The 19,880-nt window shown below is 41.0% G+C and overlaps 1 protein-coding gene across 10 annotated transcripts in view; it reads right to left on the bottom strand.

Moving 5' to 3' along the window:
• DCUN1D4 (defective in cullin neddylation 1 domain containing 4) overlaps positions 1-19,880 on the bottom strand; it is a 75,756-nt gene that overhangs the window by 8,748 nt on the left and 47,128 nt on the right. For all 10 annotated transcript variants that reach the window (XM_069594082.1, XM_069594084.1, XM_069594085.1 and 7 more), the window contains 2 exons: positions 17,326-17,417; positions 10,543-10,651 (listed from right to left, as the gene is read on the bottom strand). In XM_069594082.1, coding sequence (XP_069450183.1) covers positions 10,543-10,651; positions 17,326-17,417 — 201 coding nt within the window. The remainder of the gene's footprint in view (positions 1-10,542; positions 10,652-17,325; positions 17,418-19,880) is intronic.

The following is a 19,880-nucleotide window of genomic DNA, read 5'->3' as shown; positions in this document are numbered from 1 at the left end:
ATTTGACGTTCAACTTTGAAAACAAATAGTGTTTTTGTTTATGTAAGACTGTTCAAATAGAGGTCTTCCTGTAAGATGTGAAAGTTGAGCTTTTTTTTTTCTTAAATGGCACAAGTGACACAAACTAAAACAAAATAATTAATCAATTGTAAATATGTAAATATAAATATTACAAAAATGATTCTCCAAACATCTAGGTATTCAGATACGCTATGTCACAGATCTCTATCAGATGACCAATTTCCAATTTTCCCAAAGTTTTAATAGCTTAAAAACTTGCATTTGAAAAAGGGGAATGCATAATTACTAAAATTATAAAGAAAAATATCTTTAATGTTAAAAAAGACATCCATAAGATTTCGAGAGAGGCTAGAATATATAAGAAACAACATATAAGTGCCCATGATCATAAACATATTAAACGGTGACAACCAAGAAATTGGTGACAATTTACGTGAAATCAAAAGACTGTCACTGAAGATCTGTAATACAATTCACAGAATTTTTATTTGAAACCATGGGGATTACAAAACATAAAGAGACAAAGCAGTCTTCCTTATCACAATTCAACAAACATAAGGCAAAAACAGAGTGCTAAAGAACTTGAATCAATGTGGTTGTCTACAAAGCTGAAAACACAGCAAATCAGTTTTTTGAATGGGAGTTGTTTTTTTTTTTTTAATTACACATTAGAAACAAGGAAAAGGTCTTAAGACTCATGAGTGCCCTCTCACTGGAAAGAGTAAAACTAAAACAAGATGCTTAGAGAATTCACCCAGGACAGTTCTCAAAAAACAACGTTTGCAAGGCAATTACTTAATTAAGCTCAACTACTGACACTTTCTTTAAAACGTAAAGAGAAACAAAAAAGATCTTTCAACTGGCACAGCTTTTCCACAGTCGTTTTATTTGGTATAGCTTCTATTACTGTACTCTTGGAAGACAAGATATTATTTGAAACCTGAGGTGTGTGCGTGTTAGTCGCTTCGGCTCAGTTCAGTTCAGTTCATTCGCTCAGTCGTGTCCGACTCTTTGCGACCCCACGAATCGCAGCACGCCAGGCCTCCCTGTCCATCACCAACTCCCGGAGTTCACTCAGACTCATGCCCATCGAGTCAGTGATGCCATCCAGCCATCTCATCCTCTGTCATCCCCTTCTCTTCTTGCCCCCAATCCCTCCCAGCATCAGAGTCTTTTCCAATGAGTCAACTCTTCGCATGAGGTGGCCAAAGTACTGGAGTTTCAGCTTTAGCATCATTCCTTCCAAAGAACACTCAGGACTGATCTCCTTTAGAATGGACTGGTTGGATCTCCTTGTAGTTCAAGGAACTCTCAAGAGTCTTCTCCAACACCACACTTCAAAAGCATCAATTCTTCGGCACTCTGCTTTCTTTACAGTCCAACTCTCACAATCCATACATGACCACTGGAAAAACCATAGCCTTGATTAGATGGACCTTTGTTGGCAAAGTAATGTCTTTCCTTTTTAATACGCTATCTAGGTTGGTCATAACTTTTCTTCCAAGGAGTAAGCATCTTTTAATTTCATGGCTGCAATCAACATCTCCAGTGATTTTGGAGCCCAGAAAAATAAAGTCTGACACTGTTTCCACTGTTTCCCCATCTATTTGCCATGAAGTGATGGGACCAGATGCCATGATCTTTGTTTCCTGAATGTTGAGCTTTAGGCCAACTTTTTCACTCTCCTCTTTCACTTTCATCAAGAGGCTCTTTAGCTCCTCTTCACTTTCTGCCATAAGGGTGGTGTCATCTGCATATCTGAGGTTATTGAGATTTCTCCCGGCAATCTTGATTCCAGCTTGTGCTTCTTCCAGCCCAGTGTTTCTCATGATGTACTCTGCATAGAAGTTAAATAAGCAGGGTGACAGTATACAGCCTTGATGTACTCCTTTTCCTATTTGGAACCAATCTGTTGTTCCATGTCCAGTTCTAACTGTTGCTTCCTGACCTGCATACAGGTTTCTCAAAAGGCAGGTCAGGTGGTCTGGTATTCCCATCTCTTTCAGAATTTTCCACAGTTTATTGTGATCCACATAGTCAAAGGCTTTGGCACAGTCAATAAAGCAGAAATAGATGTTTTTCTGGAACTCTCTTGCTTTTTCCATGATCCAGCAGATGTTGGCAATTTCATCTCTGGCTCCTCTGCCTTTTCTAAAACGAGCTTGAACATCTGGAAGTTCACATACTGCTGAAGCCTGGCTTGGAGAATTTTGAGCATTACTTTACTAGCGTGTGAGATGAGTGCAATTGTGTGGTAGTTTGAGCATTCTTTGGCATTGCCTTTCTTTGGGATTGGAATGAAAACTGACCTTTTCCAGTCCTGTGGCCACTGCTGAGTTTTCCAAATTTGCTGGCATATTGAGTGCAGCACTTTCATAGCATCATCTTTCAGCATTTGAAATAGCTCAACTGGAATTCCATCGCCTCCACTAGCTTTGTTCGTAGTGATGCTTCCTAAAGGCCACTTGACTTCACATTCCAGGATGTCTGGCTCTAGGTGAGTGATCACACCATCGTGATTATCTTGGTCATAAAGATGTTTTTTATACAGTTCTTCTGTGTATTCTTACCACCTCTTCTTAATATCTTCTGCTTTTTGTTAGTCGCTTAGTCGTGTCCAACTCTGTGACCCCACGGACTGTAGTCTGCCAGGGTCCTCTGTCCATGGAATTCTCCAGGCAAGAATACTGGAGTGGGTCGCCATTTCCTTCTCCAGGGGATCTTCCCGACCCAGGGATTGAACCCATGTCTCCTGTGTTGCAGGCAGATTCTTTACTGTCTGAGCCACTAGGGGGTTACAAGCACCTAAGTAATGTCAATGAAGAAAAATTCAACCACTATTTCTAATTTTATGGCTAACTTGTATTGAGAACTGAACCAGCAACAGTTTTAAGTGCCTTATACTCAATATTAAAATAATAAGAGAGGCTATTATCATATGCCTATTACGAGGCATTATTATAATCCCCAATTTATCAATAAGGAAACTGAGGCACAAGAGTTAAATGACTGTCGATAAGAGCTGGGTCTTGAACCAAGAGTCTGATTTCAGACCTGAACATTTCATCTTGTACCCACTTGCCTCCTTCTCAGCTCTTCAGAGTTCAATTTACTTTACAAACAACTGCTGAGCAAATTCAGGCAATAACCAAAGGGTAACCTTAAAGGTAAAGCCAACAAGATGTTCACAGTAACGAACCTGGGATTAAATGACCATATTTTCTTCTACTTCTGTCCTCACCCATGTCCGCCTTCTGTTTTCCTCATAATTTACAATTAAAGTATAAGAAGTCGCGAGGAGTGTGTGTCCGTGTATGTCTGGTGTGTTGCAGGTTGTGTGGAGAGGGAAATCAGACAAACACATTGGTTAAGAAATAAGAACTGACTCAAGTTAGAAGAGGAAATGAATCAAATGGTCACAGCAGATCTCAGGTTAAAGTTAGACAGAGTTCTCTGGTAACAGGGTGTTGAACATTAAGACCCAACAAAATCTTCCTCAGCAAATTCTATGAGTAACATCCACAACCATTCCACTAAATGGAAGTGACTTAGACATTAGCTCTAACATGTGACCTCTTAGCACCTTCCTGAAACACCTCAAAAACTAAATAAAACCACAGGCAGTTGGAAAAGTTGGGTGCATCACAGGACAGGCTGTGAGGACTAATTTATAACAACAGATCAACCATCGCAAGATCACCTCTCAAGAAGGCCGGATTCCCACTAGTACCTTCTGCCTCCACAAAACCCTGTGATACAACTTCTTAAAGCTTCACTGCAAGGGCTGAAAAGCCAGGACTCACCCCTAAAGAAATCTCCCGTCCTTCTCTTGCTCACTGCCCTTCTTCTCTTTTACCCCGCCAAAACCCCCCTTCTACCCATCCAGAAGCCTCTCTGCCTCAGTCACTCAGAAGGGCTCCACTCAGCTCCCATCTCTCCACCGAGCCTAGAAACTTCACTCAGTCCTCCCTGTCATTCTCGCCTTCCTGCACCTAGGCTGTGGGATGTGCTGCTGGAAGACCTCCTCAGTGGGTCATCAATTCATGGTGTCAATTCTCAGCCAGGCTAAGATGCTGTTCTTCTCAGCGCCTCACTCAGCCCAACATTCACCCTTCTCAGAACCCCAAGAGGCAACTCCCTCTATGGCTTTCAGCACAGTACCTTGTCTTTGCCCCAGAGGATACAGAAAAAGCAAATTTAACTGATATATAAGAACTAGCATCAGAGCAACCAAAAAAACCACTCTATTTAGTCTTTTATCTCATTTCTTTGTCCCATCTTATTCTCACTAGGTCCTTTTAAAGGAATCAAGACAAAAATGACTGTTTTACTTATAGGAATCCATACAACATGTGTTTATATAATAAAATTTATATTAGGGGAAAAAACACTAAGCATAAAAATATTCAAGGCAAAATTCCACTTGCAGAAGAAATGGCCATTTCAGCCCAAGTCTCTATCCCCCCACCTTCCTGGAACAAGACACCACAGGACGGGGTGGCAGTTTGAGTCAGGAAGGTGGTGTGGCCTGGGGACAGAGCTCAGGCCCTCATGCTGTCCCCTCCTCTCTGGCCCTCAGTCTCACCATCCGCACAGTGACAAGACTGAACCCAGGTCCTCCATAGTTTCTTTCAACTCTAAAGTGTCATGATTCTCTGACATCTGTAAGACTATATGTAAGCTCAAGTCAAAGTAAACTTAGGAGAAAAATAATATAACTTTACAATCAAGTGCTATTTTTAATTGGTTACAAGGTTCTAAGGTGAGGGGGAAAACAAGCATATCCTTAGGACTATAATTTTGGTGGAGAGATGTTAAACATGGGCATTTTATCTTTTCCTGGTATTATACTATAGTTTCTTCCCAGGTATATTAAAAGGTGAAGTCAAAGTGTAAGTTGCTCAGTTGTGTCTGACTCTTTGTGACCCCATGGATTGTAGCCCACCAGGCTCCTTTGTCCATGGGGATTCTCCAAGCAAGAATACTGGAGTGGGTTGCCATAGCCTCCCCACCAGGGGATCTTCCCAACCCAAGGATTGTACCAGGGTCTCCTGCATTGCAGGCAGAGCCACCAGGGAAGCCCCAAAAATACTGGAGTGGGTTAAAGGGTAATTCAGAAAATTTAGCAAATGCTATTGTGTGGCCTTTGAGAAAAAGAAATGAGCCCCCCAGTGACATCAGCATACTGTGTGGAGGTGGTTTCCAGGCTACAGCAAGAGAAGGGGGAACCCAAACCCAGCCCACTGGGACCCCAACTCACTAGGCTGGAAAAGACAGTTTGTGGATTTCGAGGAGGCATATAATTTGTGGGACAAAATACCAGCGAGGTAGAACTGCACAGAGAGGCCTGGGGACCCACACTGTCCCCCAGTTGCTGGCTGAGGACTTGTCTGTGCACATGTGAGAGGAAACCGCCTGAGTCTAGGGAAAGAAACATTGCAGAAGAACTTGCAGAAATTCCCAGAGCCCACACATGGCTGGGAACAGCCTGAATTCCCACCAGGCACAGTCGGGAATTCTCAAAATACACAGGGCCTTGGGTGGAATCCTCAGGAGGGTGTTGTCTTCCTGGTAGGGCTACGTCATCCCTAGACTGAGACTGCTCTGGACCAGTCCTTTCAGAGGAACAACATGATTCCAAGTAACTTAAATACACACCAGGAAAAAAATTTTAGTTAAAGGAATACAACAAACTCAAGCAAACAACAACAAAAAACAATCAGCATCCAATTAAAAAACAGAAAAAAAAAAACCCTATCAGGAATGCAGAGAAGCAGTAAAATATGACCCATAACTAAGATAAAAATTTTAACCAGAGAAAGAGATAAAGGCATGACGGATATGACAGAACCACAACACAATGCTGTTAAAACACCTGTCATAAACACATCTGAGAAGTTTAAGATGGTATAAGAAAATATTATCATGATGAGAGAAATGGATATAAAAAGTCACAAACAGAATTTCTAGAGATGAAAAATACAGCATCTGAAATGAAAATATACCAGCTGTGGTGAGCAGAAGAAAAGATTAGTATTAGAAGATACAGTAATAAATATTACCCAAAGGGAAACAAAAAGAGAAAACAAAAACAAAAAAAAAACCATAACACAGCATCAGCAGCTTGTGTGACAGGATCCAGCATCTAACACAAGTATAACTGTAGTCCCCCAAGGAAGAGAGAGGGAGAACAGGAGAGCTATTTGAAGAAATAACAGCTGAGAAATTTCCCAATTTAATACAAACTGTTTAAGTTCAAAGGCCTAAAAACTCAACAAATCCTAATCAGAGTAAACATAAGGAAATTATATTGAGGCACACCATAGTCAACTTGCTGAAAATCAGTGAAAAGAGAATAAAAGCAACCAGAGAGAACAAAACAAGACACTATGTTCAAAGGAATTATGAATGACATCAGACGTATCATCAGGAACTGCACAAGACAGAAGACAATGAGAGCTAGCATTAAAGCACTAAAAGAAAAAAATGGTCAATCTAGAAATCTTTTATCTAGATAAGTACCTTCTAAATTGAAGGCAAAATAAAAGCTTAGAAACTCATCACCAGAAAATCTGTACTATGAGCAATGCTGAAGGAAATTCTTTAGGCAGAAGATAAATGATACCAGATAGGAATCTGGATCCACACAAAGGGAAGGAAGCACAGACAAGTGGTATATCTCTGGGTGAATATAAAAGACATTTTTCCCTGGTGGTCCAGCGGCTAAGACTCTGTGCTCCTCAATGTAGGGGCCCGGGTCCAACCCCTGGTCAGAGAACCAGATCCCATATGCTACAGCTAAAAGCCCATATGCCGCAACTAAAGGTCCTGCATGCTGCGACTAACACCCAGTGAAGTCAAATAAATAAACTTTTATAAAGTTGCTTTAAAAAAAAAATTTTTTTTTTGCTTATTTAAAGCAAAAACTATATCAATATATGCTATGAACTGAATGTTTGTGTTCCCCCCTTCCAAGTGATGGTAATAAGAGGCAGGGCCCGCATGACTGTGGAGGAACTCCCCTAAAACAAAGACTGCAGGGAGCTCCCTCCTCCCTTCCACCATGTGAGGTTACAGCAGAGACACACCTACCCTGCTAGCACTATGAGCTTGGACTTTGCAGCCTCCTAAACTGTGAGAAACAAATTTCTGTTATTTATAAGCTTCTGAGTCTCTGGGACTTTGCTAAGCAGCCTGAAGAGACTAAAGCAACATATCGTGAGATGTGCACACATGTGTAAGTAAAACGTGTGACACAGCAGCCACAAGCACGGAAGGGCAAAATGAAAGTGTCCTGTCACAAAGGCTCTAACGTTATACGCGAAGTGGTATAATTAGTGGAAGACAGACAGAATTTAAAGATGTGTGCTGTAAAGCCTGATTAATCACAAAAAATAACACAGAGATACAGATAATAAGACAATGGTGAAATGGAATGATAAAAATGGAGTCTAAAAAAATCCAAAACGAGTCATGAAAAGAGGAAAAAAGAAATAAACATAGATGGAACAAAAAGGGAAACGAACAGCAATACAGGAGGTGTAAACTTAACCATATCAATAAACACATTAAATGCAAATGGTTTAAGCATCTCAGGACATATACTGGCAGCCCCAACTATGCCTATGCTACCTAAAAGAAACCCACTTTAAATATAAAGACACAAATAGGTTTATAGAGGATGAAAAAAGACATATCACATAGACTTTACTTAAAAGCAGAAACGGCTATATTTCTATCAGACAAGGTAGACTTCAGAACAAAGAATATTATCAGAGATAAAGAGAAACATTTCATAATGCTAAAAGGTCAATTCTTCAAGAGGACATAACAATACTACATGTATCTAAATCTAGTCTGAAGCCTTGAAATACGGTGAAACGAGAAAAGACACAAACAACAGAAGTAATTACAGTCAGAGTCCAATATTTGTCTCTCAGCAAATAATAGAACAGTAGGCAGAAATCAATTAGGATACAGAAGACCTGACCAATCCTACCAACCACTTGACCTAATTGACATTTATAAAACATTCTACTGAACAGCAACAGAATAGTCATTCTTTGCAGGCACACATAAAATATTCATCATAGCAGACCCATTTGGTCGCATTTCAGACCATAAATCAAACCTCCATACCTGTTAGTGGACTGAGACTATACAAAGCATGTTCTCTGACCATGGCAGAATTAATGATAGATTATTTGGAAAAATCCTAGTAGTTGGCAAATAACACAACACACTTCTACATAATCAATGGGTCCCAAAACAATCACAAGGGAAACAGGAAAATATTTTGAACTGAATGCAAATGAATATTTAACACCTCAAAACTTGTGGGATACAGCTAAATAAAACAAATTCAGTAACAAATTCATCTTAGGGCATATTTTAGCTGAACTGAATCTATTTGGTAATGATGTGGCTGTTATTCAGCATTACATAATGGGGCTTTACATAATGCGGCTTTACATAATGGGGCTTAATTCACTGATATTTATTGATACTCTCCTTAAAAGGCAAAGATTTTTGCAGGCTGCTACCAGACATAGGAAGAAAGAAAACACGCAGCCCTTAAACTGTCAGAAAAAATGCAGGCCTGAACCCAAACTCCCAGGCCAAGCTAGCGGGACACGAGGGCCATGTAAGTGATGATCCTATGTGACGGTGGAGCCAGGCAGCTTGGCCTAGAAGCTGGTGATGGAGCGAGCAGCAGGGATACAGACAAGGCTCAGACAGCGCTTGGCACAGCACAAGGCAGGGGCAGGCGGCAGGTTCAGCAAACAGCTGAGCACAGGCATCTTGCGGAAGGGGAAGCCTGGATGGGACTGGACTGCAACGGCCTGGGGGAACCCGGAGATGGGACCCGGAGCCAGAACCCGAGTGTGGTCCTGGACCTACTGCTGCGCAACAAGGGGCCCCCAGTTCACACTACTCCTTGGTGAAGGAGAACGAAACCATCCCATTCATCACTCAACTGTGATGTCCACATGGTGATTGAAGCGCTATATTCACATGGAGGCGGTGGTGCTCATGGCTGAAGGTGGACAAGTGGCCCAAGGCTGCAGGAAGACGGACCAAGCCCTGCTGGTGTGAGTGCCTGGTGAGAAGGGAGAGGGCGTGGACAAGAGGCCACGGGGGCAGTGCCGGCAACGAGCACGGCCTCAACCCCCAGGACGTAGCAGAGGCACAAGAGAGAGGCAACGGAAGGAGCCTCTGTGCCCGACCGAGAAGGGACAGACAACCGGGTTGGAGGAAAACTGGACCCAGTTATAAAGTAGTGGATATGTGGGGAAATTTCACTTCCAAACAAGGAAGTTAGAAAATACAGTTGTTCTGGTGAAAAGGCAAGATGCTTGTAAACAAAATTTCACCCATATGATAGGACACCGCTGACTCAGCGAGGAAAAAAATCTTGAGAAGGAAAACATTTAATCCTGGAAACTATGCATCTACTCTAAAAGCATCTGATCAACAGCTTCTAGATATAATTATACAAATGCGATTGAGTGAAACACTGCATCTGAGTTTGACCGTATCACTTCTAACATCTATACATTTTCATGCGTGTCCTAATTTTATCTGAGGCTGCAAAAATTCACACGTGAGGACACCACACTGAACTTACTGCTGTGCTATAGGTGCACCAGATCTCGACAGCAAATAAATTTTTGGCTAAACTAACAGAGCCAAAGCGAAGAAAAAGTGAAAAGATCCACATGGTGGTAAGAAAAAAAAAGAACTGTTAACTGAGTTCTCTGCTTAAAAAAAAGAAATCATTAAAAAAAATCATCAGTCAAGAAAGCCTAATCACCTGAACCCACCAAACACACAAACAGAACAGAAAATTACCATCCTGCAATAGAGCATAATCGTTATGTTCGGGCCATGGACAGTGAATGAACACAATGCCAACTGGTGCCTCAGGATTTACTCACTACCTGTGGTGACCAGGCTGAAAAATACAGCTCTGTTTCACTCTAGTAGAACCACCGTCCCAAACTTGGCCTGGTTCACTGTGTGACAAACAAGATGATCATTTTTCAAAATGATGACTAGAAACTACATTTGAATCCTGTCCATTGAAATTAGCTTACATTTGCAATTCAAATGATTTTCAGGTTTGATCCAGCACCCCAAGTGAAACCGGCTTCGACCTGACTACCTTATTCCAGAAAACTCAATGGGCGAAGGTTTGCTGTTTCGTGAGAAGGAAAAGCTTTTCCAAGCTTACCTAAGAGCTGTTTAGAACAATGTCTATGATATACCCATTTACAATTACTTCTAAGCCAATCACATGGCTATTAAAGGCCTGTCACTAGAGCTTTTTGTTGACATACTACATTCTTGCCCAGACTCAGCTCGGGTAGAAAGTCTATGTGTAGAGAGAAAGTCTAACTAGCATCCTGGGAGTAGCTTACTCAACTTCCTTGCTGTAGCATGTAAAACAAACCTCAAAAGGCAGTGAAAGGGGGGAGGGGGGAGAGAGAGAAACATCTGGATAGGATCCAGAGGACTCACCCGTGCAAAGTCAAATGCATATCTGTAAATAAGTTTAAAGTTTGTAGAATCATTTAATAATGATCTTAAGTAATCCAAAGTATTTCTGAGTTTTTCTGTTGTATCACATCTAGAAAAACAGAATAAAGGCAAATTATAACCGGAGTTTTTTCTGACGTGGGGCAGTAATATAAAACACAATCCCAAAAGACAATAAAAACGCTGGAGTTGGAACACGTCCACGATGAGCTTTTTTTCCTATGCTTTTCAAGAAATTTTGAATGTACGGAAAAGCTGAAGGTCCTGTAAATAAGCACCCACGTGCCCATTCCCTGGGTCCACCATGAACACTGTCCCATCTGTGCTCTCTCACACAAGCACTTTTTTCTGTGCCTTTTCAAAGTAAGTTGCCAACATAATGCCACTTTACTCCTAAATGCCTCAATGCCATCATCACTCTTAATATCCCAGAAATGTTAGCTTTCTTAGCTCACATATGACTCACGTGCAGATGTCCCAATTTTCCCCCAGCTCCTATCTGCCATCAGAGATCCAATCACGGCTTATGCACTGCTCCCAGGTGTCTATCTCCTTAGTCTCTAGCAGGTATCCTGCCTTTTTTCTGTCTTTCTTGACAATCTCATTTTTGAAGGGACCAGAGAGTTGTTTTGCAGAATCTCAGTTTGTCAGATAATTTCCCTATGATTACACTTAGATTAAGCACTCATGGTAAGAACACTCCATGCTATGTGCTTCTCCTCCCACGAGGACAGTCCGTTCCATTACTGGCGATACTAAGATGACTCATTTGGTGAAGGTAGTACCTGCCCATCTCTACTTAAAGGTACTCTTGGCCCCCCTAAATGGTGTGTAACCTCGAGGATGATACCTTGAGACTGACAATCCTGTCCCTCAACAACCTATCACCAGGTGGGTTCAGCATCTGCTATGATCCCTGCCTAAATCAGTTTTACATTTGAGGATGCAAAATAGTGATTTTTCTAATTCTATGATGCTTTTACACTTACAGGCCAGAACTTTTCTATAAAGTTCCACTCACCACCTTTCTTAGTTTTGGACTAAAGGACTTTTGCCTTTTACTCAGGGTTATAATCTGTTACTGTCCTCATTCTTTATGGTGCACAACTGTCCCTCCAGTGTCATTCTGACACGTCCCCACCATCAGTCTCTGAGCTCATCCTTGCTTTCTGACACAAGATATTCTAGTTCACCTTGTACTACTCTCTAAACCCTAGACTTGAAATCAGTTATTTCTCCAGGAAGCCCTGGTGATGACAACCTGTTTTCACAGATGACACACTTTATTTTCCTCATTCAGTCACTCTGTTGTGTTCGACTCTTTGCAACCCCATGGACTGCAGCACACCAGGCTTCCCTATCCTTCACCACCTCCCGGAGCTCGCTCAAACTCGTGTCCATTGAGTCAGTGATGCCATCCAACCACCTCGGCCTCTGTCATCCCCTTCTCCTCCTGCCTTCAATCTTTCCTAGCATCAGGGTCTTTTTCTTAAGTAGCATCACAGTCTTTTTCCTAAGTAGACTATTTGGCTATTTTTACAAGCTAACTTTCTGTTCCTAATACTAGCCTTTAAAATTGAGAACCAAGAGTCATCATTTTCACTGGCAATATTAAAGATTTTCTATGCTGGATGTGTTTCTTTGTGTTTCCCTATAGAGCTTTTACCTCCTACCAAGTACAGATAATACATATTACAAGTATTAACAATGCAATGATTTTACATACTTTATTAAACCAAAATATAGTTCATTATAGAACACACTGATTTATTTTCAGCACTAAAATTGTGAAATTTCTGCAATTTTTTGTAGCCATCTACAAAAAGCTTCCCATGATCTACTGAGATGATACAATATCTAAAAGTCAAAAGTTACAGTAAATGTTTCACTTCTGAGTTTACAAGAATTTAGAATATCCTTGACTTCTTTGAAAACTAAAAAAAGATTAAAATTAGGCTAACTTTAGAAGTCAGAAAAGGCTTCTTTAAGGAACTGACTTGTAGGGTGAGAGCTGAAAGATAAATGGAAAATAGATGTTTTTGGAGAGGAGGACCTTCGAGATTAAAGGGATAGTATGCATAAAGGTCTAGCAGCATGCCAAACCTAAAGACTAAAAGAAAACCATGTGACTAGACTGGGTAGGGTAAAAGGGAACATGGTCCAAAAAAAAAACTGAAAGAGAAGTAGAGCCAGACCATAAAGTTTTTGTGGTCCACAGTGGGTTTGTTTGTTTGTTTGGGGTTTTTTTTTGAATACCTAGAACAACAGAAGCTACCTCCTATCATGAGGTTACCATGATCAGGCTTCCATCTTGAAAAGCCTACTCCGAATCTCTGTGGAACAAGGTGAGGGATGGGGGGGAGGAGGGGAGACACTGAGGGATAGCTAGTTAGACAGTTAGTGCCAGAATCCATAGGGTTCATGGAGGCTAGAAGGATGCATGAGAAGGCAGTACGTGGGAACCTGCGAAGCAGGAGTAGGAGCAGAGCTTACTGTGTATTGGGCTCTCTGCTCTATGTTTTGATTTTCTTACCACAGATACATGAGTAATATTTTATAAGTAGTAATATGGGGGAGGAATAAAGAGAAGGGAAACAGCTAACCCCAAAACACCTAAGGCTGGAATTCCCCTCTTCATTTGGAAAAAAGGTTAAGGACCAAAACCACCGGAAAGTGGCCAGATTTGGGCCAGTTGGTTTAGTTTAGTTCTGCCCAATGAAAGGAAGAAGAGTAGCTGCTTGTTTCAGCAGATTCTAGAGCAGGAACCACTGCATAGCTGAAAGAATATTAGGCAGCTGCAAGGTGAACGTGGAGTTCTACAGCAAGCTGGGGAGTAAGTCCAGCCAGCACTGGCAAAGATGTCCTGACACTGCAAGAGCTGGCCTGGAGAGTCACACGTAAAATGCCCAAAGTAAACTTTCACTTCATGTGTCTATTAAAGAGAGGTTAGAGATGATGCTGTCAATAAAGAGTTTAGTGCCAGTATTAGTCGTTTAGTCGTGTCCAACTCGTTGCGACCCCACGGACTGTAGCTCACCAGGTTCCTCTGTCTACGGGATTCTCCAGGCAAGAATACTGGAGTGGGTTGCCATTTCCTTCTCCAAATAAAGAGTTTAATCTGCTTTAAAAGGGGCCTGGTCCCATAGAGCCCGTGGACTAACCCCCACCAGGGATCCAGGCCGCTGAGTCACCCTGTCTGAACCATACATTGCCATCTAGTGGCCACTTAACAAGGTCATCTGCAGACAGCTCTGTTCCAACAAAGATGTGAAGCAACAGGCTTGGCCTGAGACTTCGGAGAGCAGCCACATCATTCAGCCCATTTCCCCCAGCTTTCCTGTGTACCACATACAAGAATGAGGTTGTCACAGAGTGATAGTGCCGCGCTGCTAAGGGGCATCATATGCCACAAGATAATACGCACATATTGTGGAATCACTGCTTATTTGAACTGTGCTGCTGAAACATAATCAGAAGTAACAAGAATGAGGATAATCTTCAAAGGTTGTAAACTCAAAGGTAGTTCTCTTCTATTACTCAGGGACAGCCTTCACCCCTTCACTTAGTCAGCCCAGAGGTATTTTTCCAGCCCATCATCAGTTCTATGCAGTTAGCTACAAGGCTAACATACTTTTTTGGTTTGGTTTTGTTTAGCTTAAATGCTCTATAAGCTTAATTCATCAGAGGTAACCTTAAACCCACATGCTGGAACAAGACAAAAAATAAAACAGTCAATTAAAACAAGAGTTGGGAATTTCCTGGCAGTCCAGTGGTTAGTACTCTGTACTTTCACTGCCTGGGGTATGGGTTCAATCCCTGGTCAGGGAACTAAGACCCCCCACCGCCCAAGTAACACGGCAGGGCCAAAATAAAATAAGAGCTGTGCCTTCTTTAAGAACCATCGCAAGAGCCTGGAGATAAATGTTCCCTTCCCCAACAGCTGCTGTCGCTTCTTCCAAGAATCACGAAACACAGCCCTGGAGAGGCCAAGCATGCAGCTCCTCCAGACAGCGTCCAGGAGACTGATTTCTGGGTGCCCCATATTCCATTGCGTCAACCTTCTTGGTTTTAGGGACACTACCAGAGATATCCAGGAAGTGGCAGATTCAAAACTCCCTGGTTCTAAAACCCCCGGGCTTCCTATTTCTAGCATGCACCCACAGTACAGTAACTTCAAACAAAAAAAGTCTTTTTTTTTTTACTTTAATTTCCACTTGAGTCCAAAAAAGTTCACTTGACAGGTTTAATAAACCCAAAATGAGAAAAAAGGAAAAAATTCCAAATAGAAGACAAAATAGATCATTCAAAAGATGGACTATTTTCCATCTTTAGAAGATATAAAAGACTGGCCTCTGAGTTTTCTTATTTATTGGGTGCAAATACCTTATAAATACAAGTAGCATAAACAAAAATGACCTTATTACTATTGGATGTTTTGGCTGAACATTGCTTCCAAGCTCCTGCCTCAAATGGACTTTGTCTTGTTCCTGGCTTTTGTTTCCCCAGGACCTAGAATTCCGTGCTTGGCACATCACTGCCACTCAAATATTTGCTGAACAAATGACGGATCTAGGGAGGCAGGAGGGAGAGGGGGGTGGAAATTCATAAAACTTGAAATTGCACTATTTTTGAACTACAAAGAACCTTAGAGGTTATTGTGAGTAATCATCTTCACCTCACTGAAGAGGAAACTTACTCTCGAGTTTCACATCACAAAAAGAAAGAAGATTCCTCTTTTTTTTTTTTTTTGCAGTGGATCAGGTTTGTTACTACACATTAAACCTCAAGGACCAAGCAGCAGCATTCTCTGGGAATCCACCTGCCACCACTTGTGTCACACAAAGTGTCAAGCAGAGCCCCAGCAAAGAGCTTGTGGAGCACCCCCTACCCCGAGAGCATACATGCAAGGCCTCTTTCAGGAAACTGCAAAGTTCAGTTCCCAGACAACGTGATCCTCAAAACATGAGCAAGGCCTTGCACTGGGTAATATTCTTCTGTAAAGGCAAATGTAAAAATGAACCTAGAACTATATAAAAATGGGATATTATACCATCTTAAGACAAATGAAAATGTGCCTGAAAAAATGCTGATGATACCTCCTCTAAAGCCTTGAATAAAATCTTGATTTAACCTTGCATTCATCATTACAAGGGTACTTAAAAAGGACCAGCCTTCCTGTGTTCTATCCGGAAAGCAACAGAGAGAGGCAGCAAGGAAAATGATGCAAGAGTTAGTAGGCTTAACATCACTCGAGAAGATGTTTCCCAACAGGATGAACACAATCCTATGAGATCCCAGAGACGTAACCCCAAAATTCTAGAGCATGCTGAGGAAAGTGTATTTGCAAAAGGGTGATTTGGCTTTTACCTAAAATGCATGTGTCATGAGATAATAGTTGTTAGAGGAAGAATGTGACTGAAGAATCAGAAGTCCTAGGTTTTCTTCCTACCCCTAATCCCATCGCAAATCAGATACCCCTTTGAAGCCTCTGTCTCCTCACTTGTAAAATGGGCAGGATGAAGTCTGATCTATCAAAGTAGGTGTGAGGATCAAATAAGAGAACAGTGAAAAGGCCTCATATAAGTGTACTGAAGCACAGCGAAAATAAAGTACTGTTACCAACAACAAAGGGACAATGATATTAAAAGTTGACAAATTTCTGAATTATTTAAATAAAACCATTAAGCCACTCAATTCCAATTTTAATACAAGTCTATTATTCCTACTTAAAGTAAAAAGAAAAAGCCATTCCAAGTACTTTAGATCAGTTATTCAATACTATCCTAAGAATTAGCACTTCCTCTTTTAATACCATTTGAAATGTTTCATCATTCACCTCATTTGTATCTTTCAGTGGATAAAAGAATGACAATTTATGTTTTCCTGAGTGAAACTCTTAGCAAACACACACACATAAACACACACACACAGAAACACATGCATGTAAGCACCAAGTGAATACATAAAACCACCGATTTTTTCCTCAACTCTGCACCAAGTAACATAAACAGAACCTGTATTATTACTAATTTTTAATCACTAGAGTAATGAAATTTTAAATTTTCACAAAGCTAATGTGAGAATATATTGAATAAAAGATAAATATCTTCACTTGTAAGTTATACTTCACTCAACTGTTCTCACTAACTATAAACCAGATGCTAACACTGTGATTTTAAACCTATGCTGTCGAACATGGTAGCCACTAAACATACACAGCAACTGAGCACCTGAAATGTAGCTAATGAAGACTGAGATGTATCATAAATGTAAAATATACACCAGATTTCAAAGATTCAGTATGAAAAAAAAGTAAAATAGCTCAGTGATTTCTAAAATATTGATTAATATTAGGATGATAGTATTTTGGATATTCTGGGTTAAGTAAAATACATTAAAACAAACTTTATCTGTTTCTTTTTCCTTTTTTAAATGTGGCTATAGAAAATTTTAAATTATATATGTGGCTCACATATATGAGAAAAGGATGATCCATTCCTATTGAGCTGCTCTTGAAGAATACTAAAATAAACAGTGTACATTATATAAAAACTTCAATTGCTAAAATTTATCCATAATAGCCCTCCTCCACATATGAAAACGGGGCTTGGTCTTCACACCTGTGACCACAGGTGAAGCCTGCCCAGACCCCCAGGCTTTCCTCCAGTCACCCAACCCAGATGAGGTACCAGAGGGAGGCCATCACCCAGGGGAGAGCAAGGACCCCCACTCCCACTCCCATCCCAGGGCAGCCTCGGGACTTACTGTAGAGAAGTCATTCCTTTTAACCATTCCTGTAGAGTAAAATAACCCATATTTTGTGCATCCAATTTCCAAGCTAGGACAAGCATAACTACCTGTTTAAAATAAAGCAGAAAGACCAATCAAATCAGGAGAATATATCTCAGCAATTAAATACATTAACATCACACCAAATGTTCACAGTAGTTTAGTCACTGAAATATGAACAGGGTAACTTGAAAATGAGTTTTAGTTTGGCAAACATCTAGAAGTTTGATAATTCAGTCTGCTGATAAGGGTTTGGGCAAACATAACTTCTGCTGATGCCTGATGGTGAAAAGTATAAAGGGATTAACCTCTCCAAAGGGTGGCTCTGCAGTATCAAAACTGGAACCAGCAGTTCCACTTATGGAAGTTATCTCATAGATACACCTACTCATGTAAACAAAGCTGAACAGGCATCAAGACTTACTACAGGACCATCTGTAGTAGTAAGAGACTGAGAACAACCAAATACCTGCTAGTAAGGGACAACTTAATACACCTTTGCTAAACACATTCTATACAAAGGAAAACAATGTCACTATTGAGACAAATGAAGTGGGGACATCAACACAAATACAGAACAGTTTCCAAGACCTAAGTGAAAATGAAGAGAGACATGCAGAGCAGAGTGTTAAAACCCAAAAGGTAGGTGGTGGGACAGACAGTGGACGTATCTGTAAGTTTAACTCTAAAAGGGGGTAGATGATTCTAATGTAGCCCAACATTCCCTGGTGGCTCAGACAGTAAAGCGTCTGCCTGCAATGCGGGAGACTTGGGTTCGACTCCTGGGTCGGGAAGATCCCCTGGAGAAGGAAATGGCAACCTACTCCAGTATTCTTGCCTGGAAAATCCCATGGACGGAAGAGCCTGATAAGCTGCAGTCCATGGGGTCACAGAGAGTCGGACAAGACTGAGCGACTTCACTTTCACTTTCTTTCACTTTCCCAACATTCCACGTCTATGGCGCTGTGCCTGCAACAAGCACAGGCTGAACAGACTGCCACTCAGTCACTTCTCAGTGGGCACCATCCTTGCTTTTAGTGGATCTTCTGAAACTCTGCTGATGTGAGCAACTGTGGCAACTGGTTTGTGGCACTGCTCACCACTTTTTTCATTTAGATGTTTTAGAGAAAAGGGTGGCACCAAGACAGTTATGGTGAGTTTAATAAATACCTGAAGGTATAAAAGACAAAATTACATTTTGAAGATGCCTCCAGCTGCAAGCTCTCTGGGGTTCTTACACAAGGACAGAGCTGAGGCCTTCTAGATTAGGGAGAGAGGAGGAGGCCCTCCCACCTCATCTACCTCAAGACCCAAGGCAAGATGAGGAGTAACTGAAAAACAAAGCATGCCATTCCTGGAGAGGTGACGAAGCAGGACGGGGCCTTCCTAGGACCAGCCTGCCACTCTGCAAGGCTGGCAATCTCTGGACAGTCACTCATAGAGAAGGAAACTCGAGTTCTCAACTGGAGATCACACATACCCTGAACGGCTGTATGCCTATTTGTTGTAATAAAAAAAAGGGCAATGGGAAGAAAATACATGTTCCTATAATACAGTTGGCTGGGGACAAGCAGACGTGGCATTTGGCATGTAATCTCATTTCTTTACACCAGAAGAACTGCCCCACACCATTAAACTGCAATCTGGGTCAGATGGTGCCCAACCGGGTCAGATGATGGTGATAGTGAGAGGAAATCAGGGTGATGTAACATAAAAAAACGAGGCAAGCCAAGACATGGAAGCAACCTGAATGTCCACAGACAAGGGAATGGACAAAGAAGACATGGTACATATACCCTTTCTAATTCAAACTTGATATGTTCTCAAACAGTATCTATATGCAATCCTCTATTAGAAAAATTAAATATTCCACATAAACACTTGTTAAGTTAAAAAAAAAACAAAACAGTTATGGCAAAGGAACACACACACACAGTATGCCTGTCATGTGGCCAAACAGCCAAAGCAGTTACCACACGGGAATTTCTTTACACAAAACAGACCTTTCCCCAGACAGCCAATAAGAAGCTAACTAAAGAACTTTATCGTTACCTTAGTAAATGAAAGCTGACCTGAATTTTACAAGCCTGCTTAAATTTCATAAGCTATAAATATCAGGCAAGGGGAAGATTTTAAATACTTTGAAGTGCTCACTTATCAATACAGATAAGCCTTTAAAAAAAACTATTTCAATGTTTGTTTTTCAAATAATTTCTAAAACTGGGATGCATCCATACCTGATGGCTTATCAGATTTACTTAATACTTTTCCCTTTAAGTGATGAATAAAATAATAAAATTTCTATTAGTGGCATCTTAAATTGAAATACAATAATAAGTACTTGGGAATAATAGTCTGAATTGGGTCTTTTAGTCTTCTATGCGATTCAACATTTCAAGATTATTTCTATTCCTACAGAAATGGAGAACCAAAGACTCATAATTACCAGAAAAGATAATAATAGCAACTATTTTTTTATTGAGTACTGGAATTTGGGGGCTTCCCAGGTGGTACCACTGGTAAAAGAATCC

This window comes from Ovis canadensis, chromosome 6 (genome assembly GCF_042477335.2).
Source record: "Ovis canadensis isolate MfBH-ARS-UI-01 breed Bighorn chromosome 6, ARS-UI_OviCan_v2, whole genome shotgun sequence".
NCBI classification, from domain to species: domain Eukaryota; kingdom Metazoa; phylum Chordata; class Mammalia; order Artiodactyla; family Bovidae; genus Ovis; species Ovis canadensis.
This window is presented reverse-complemented; position numbering and strand designations above follow the sequence as displayed.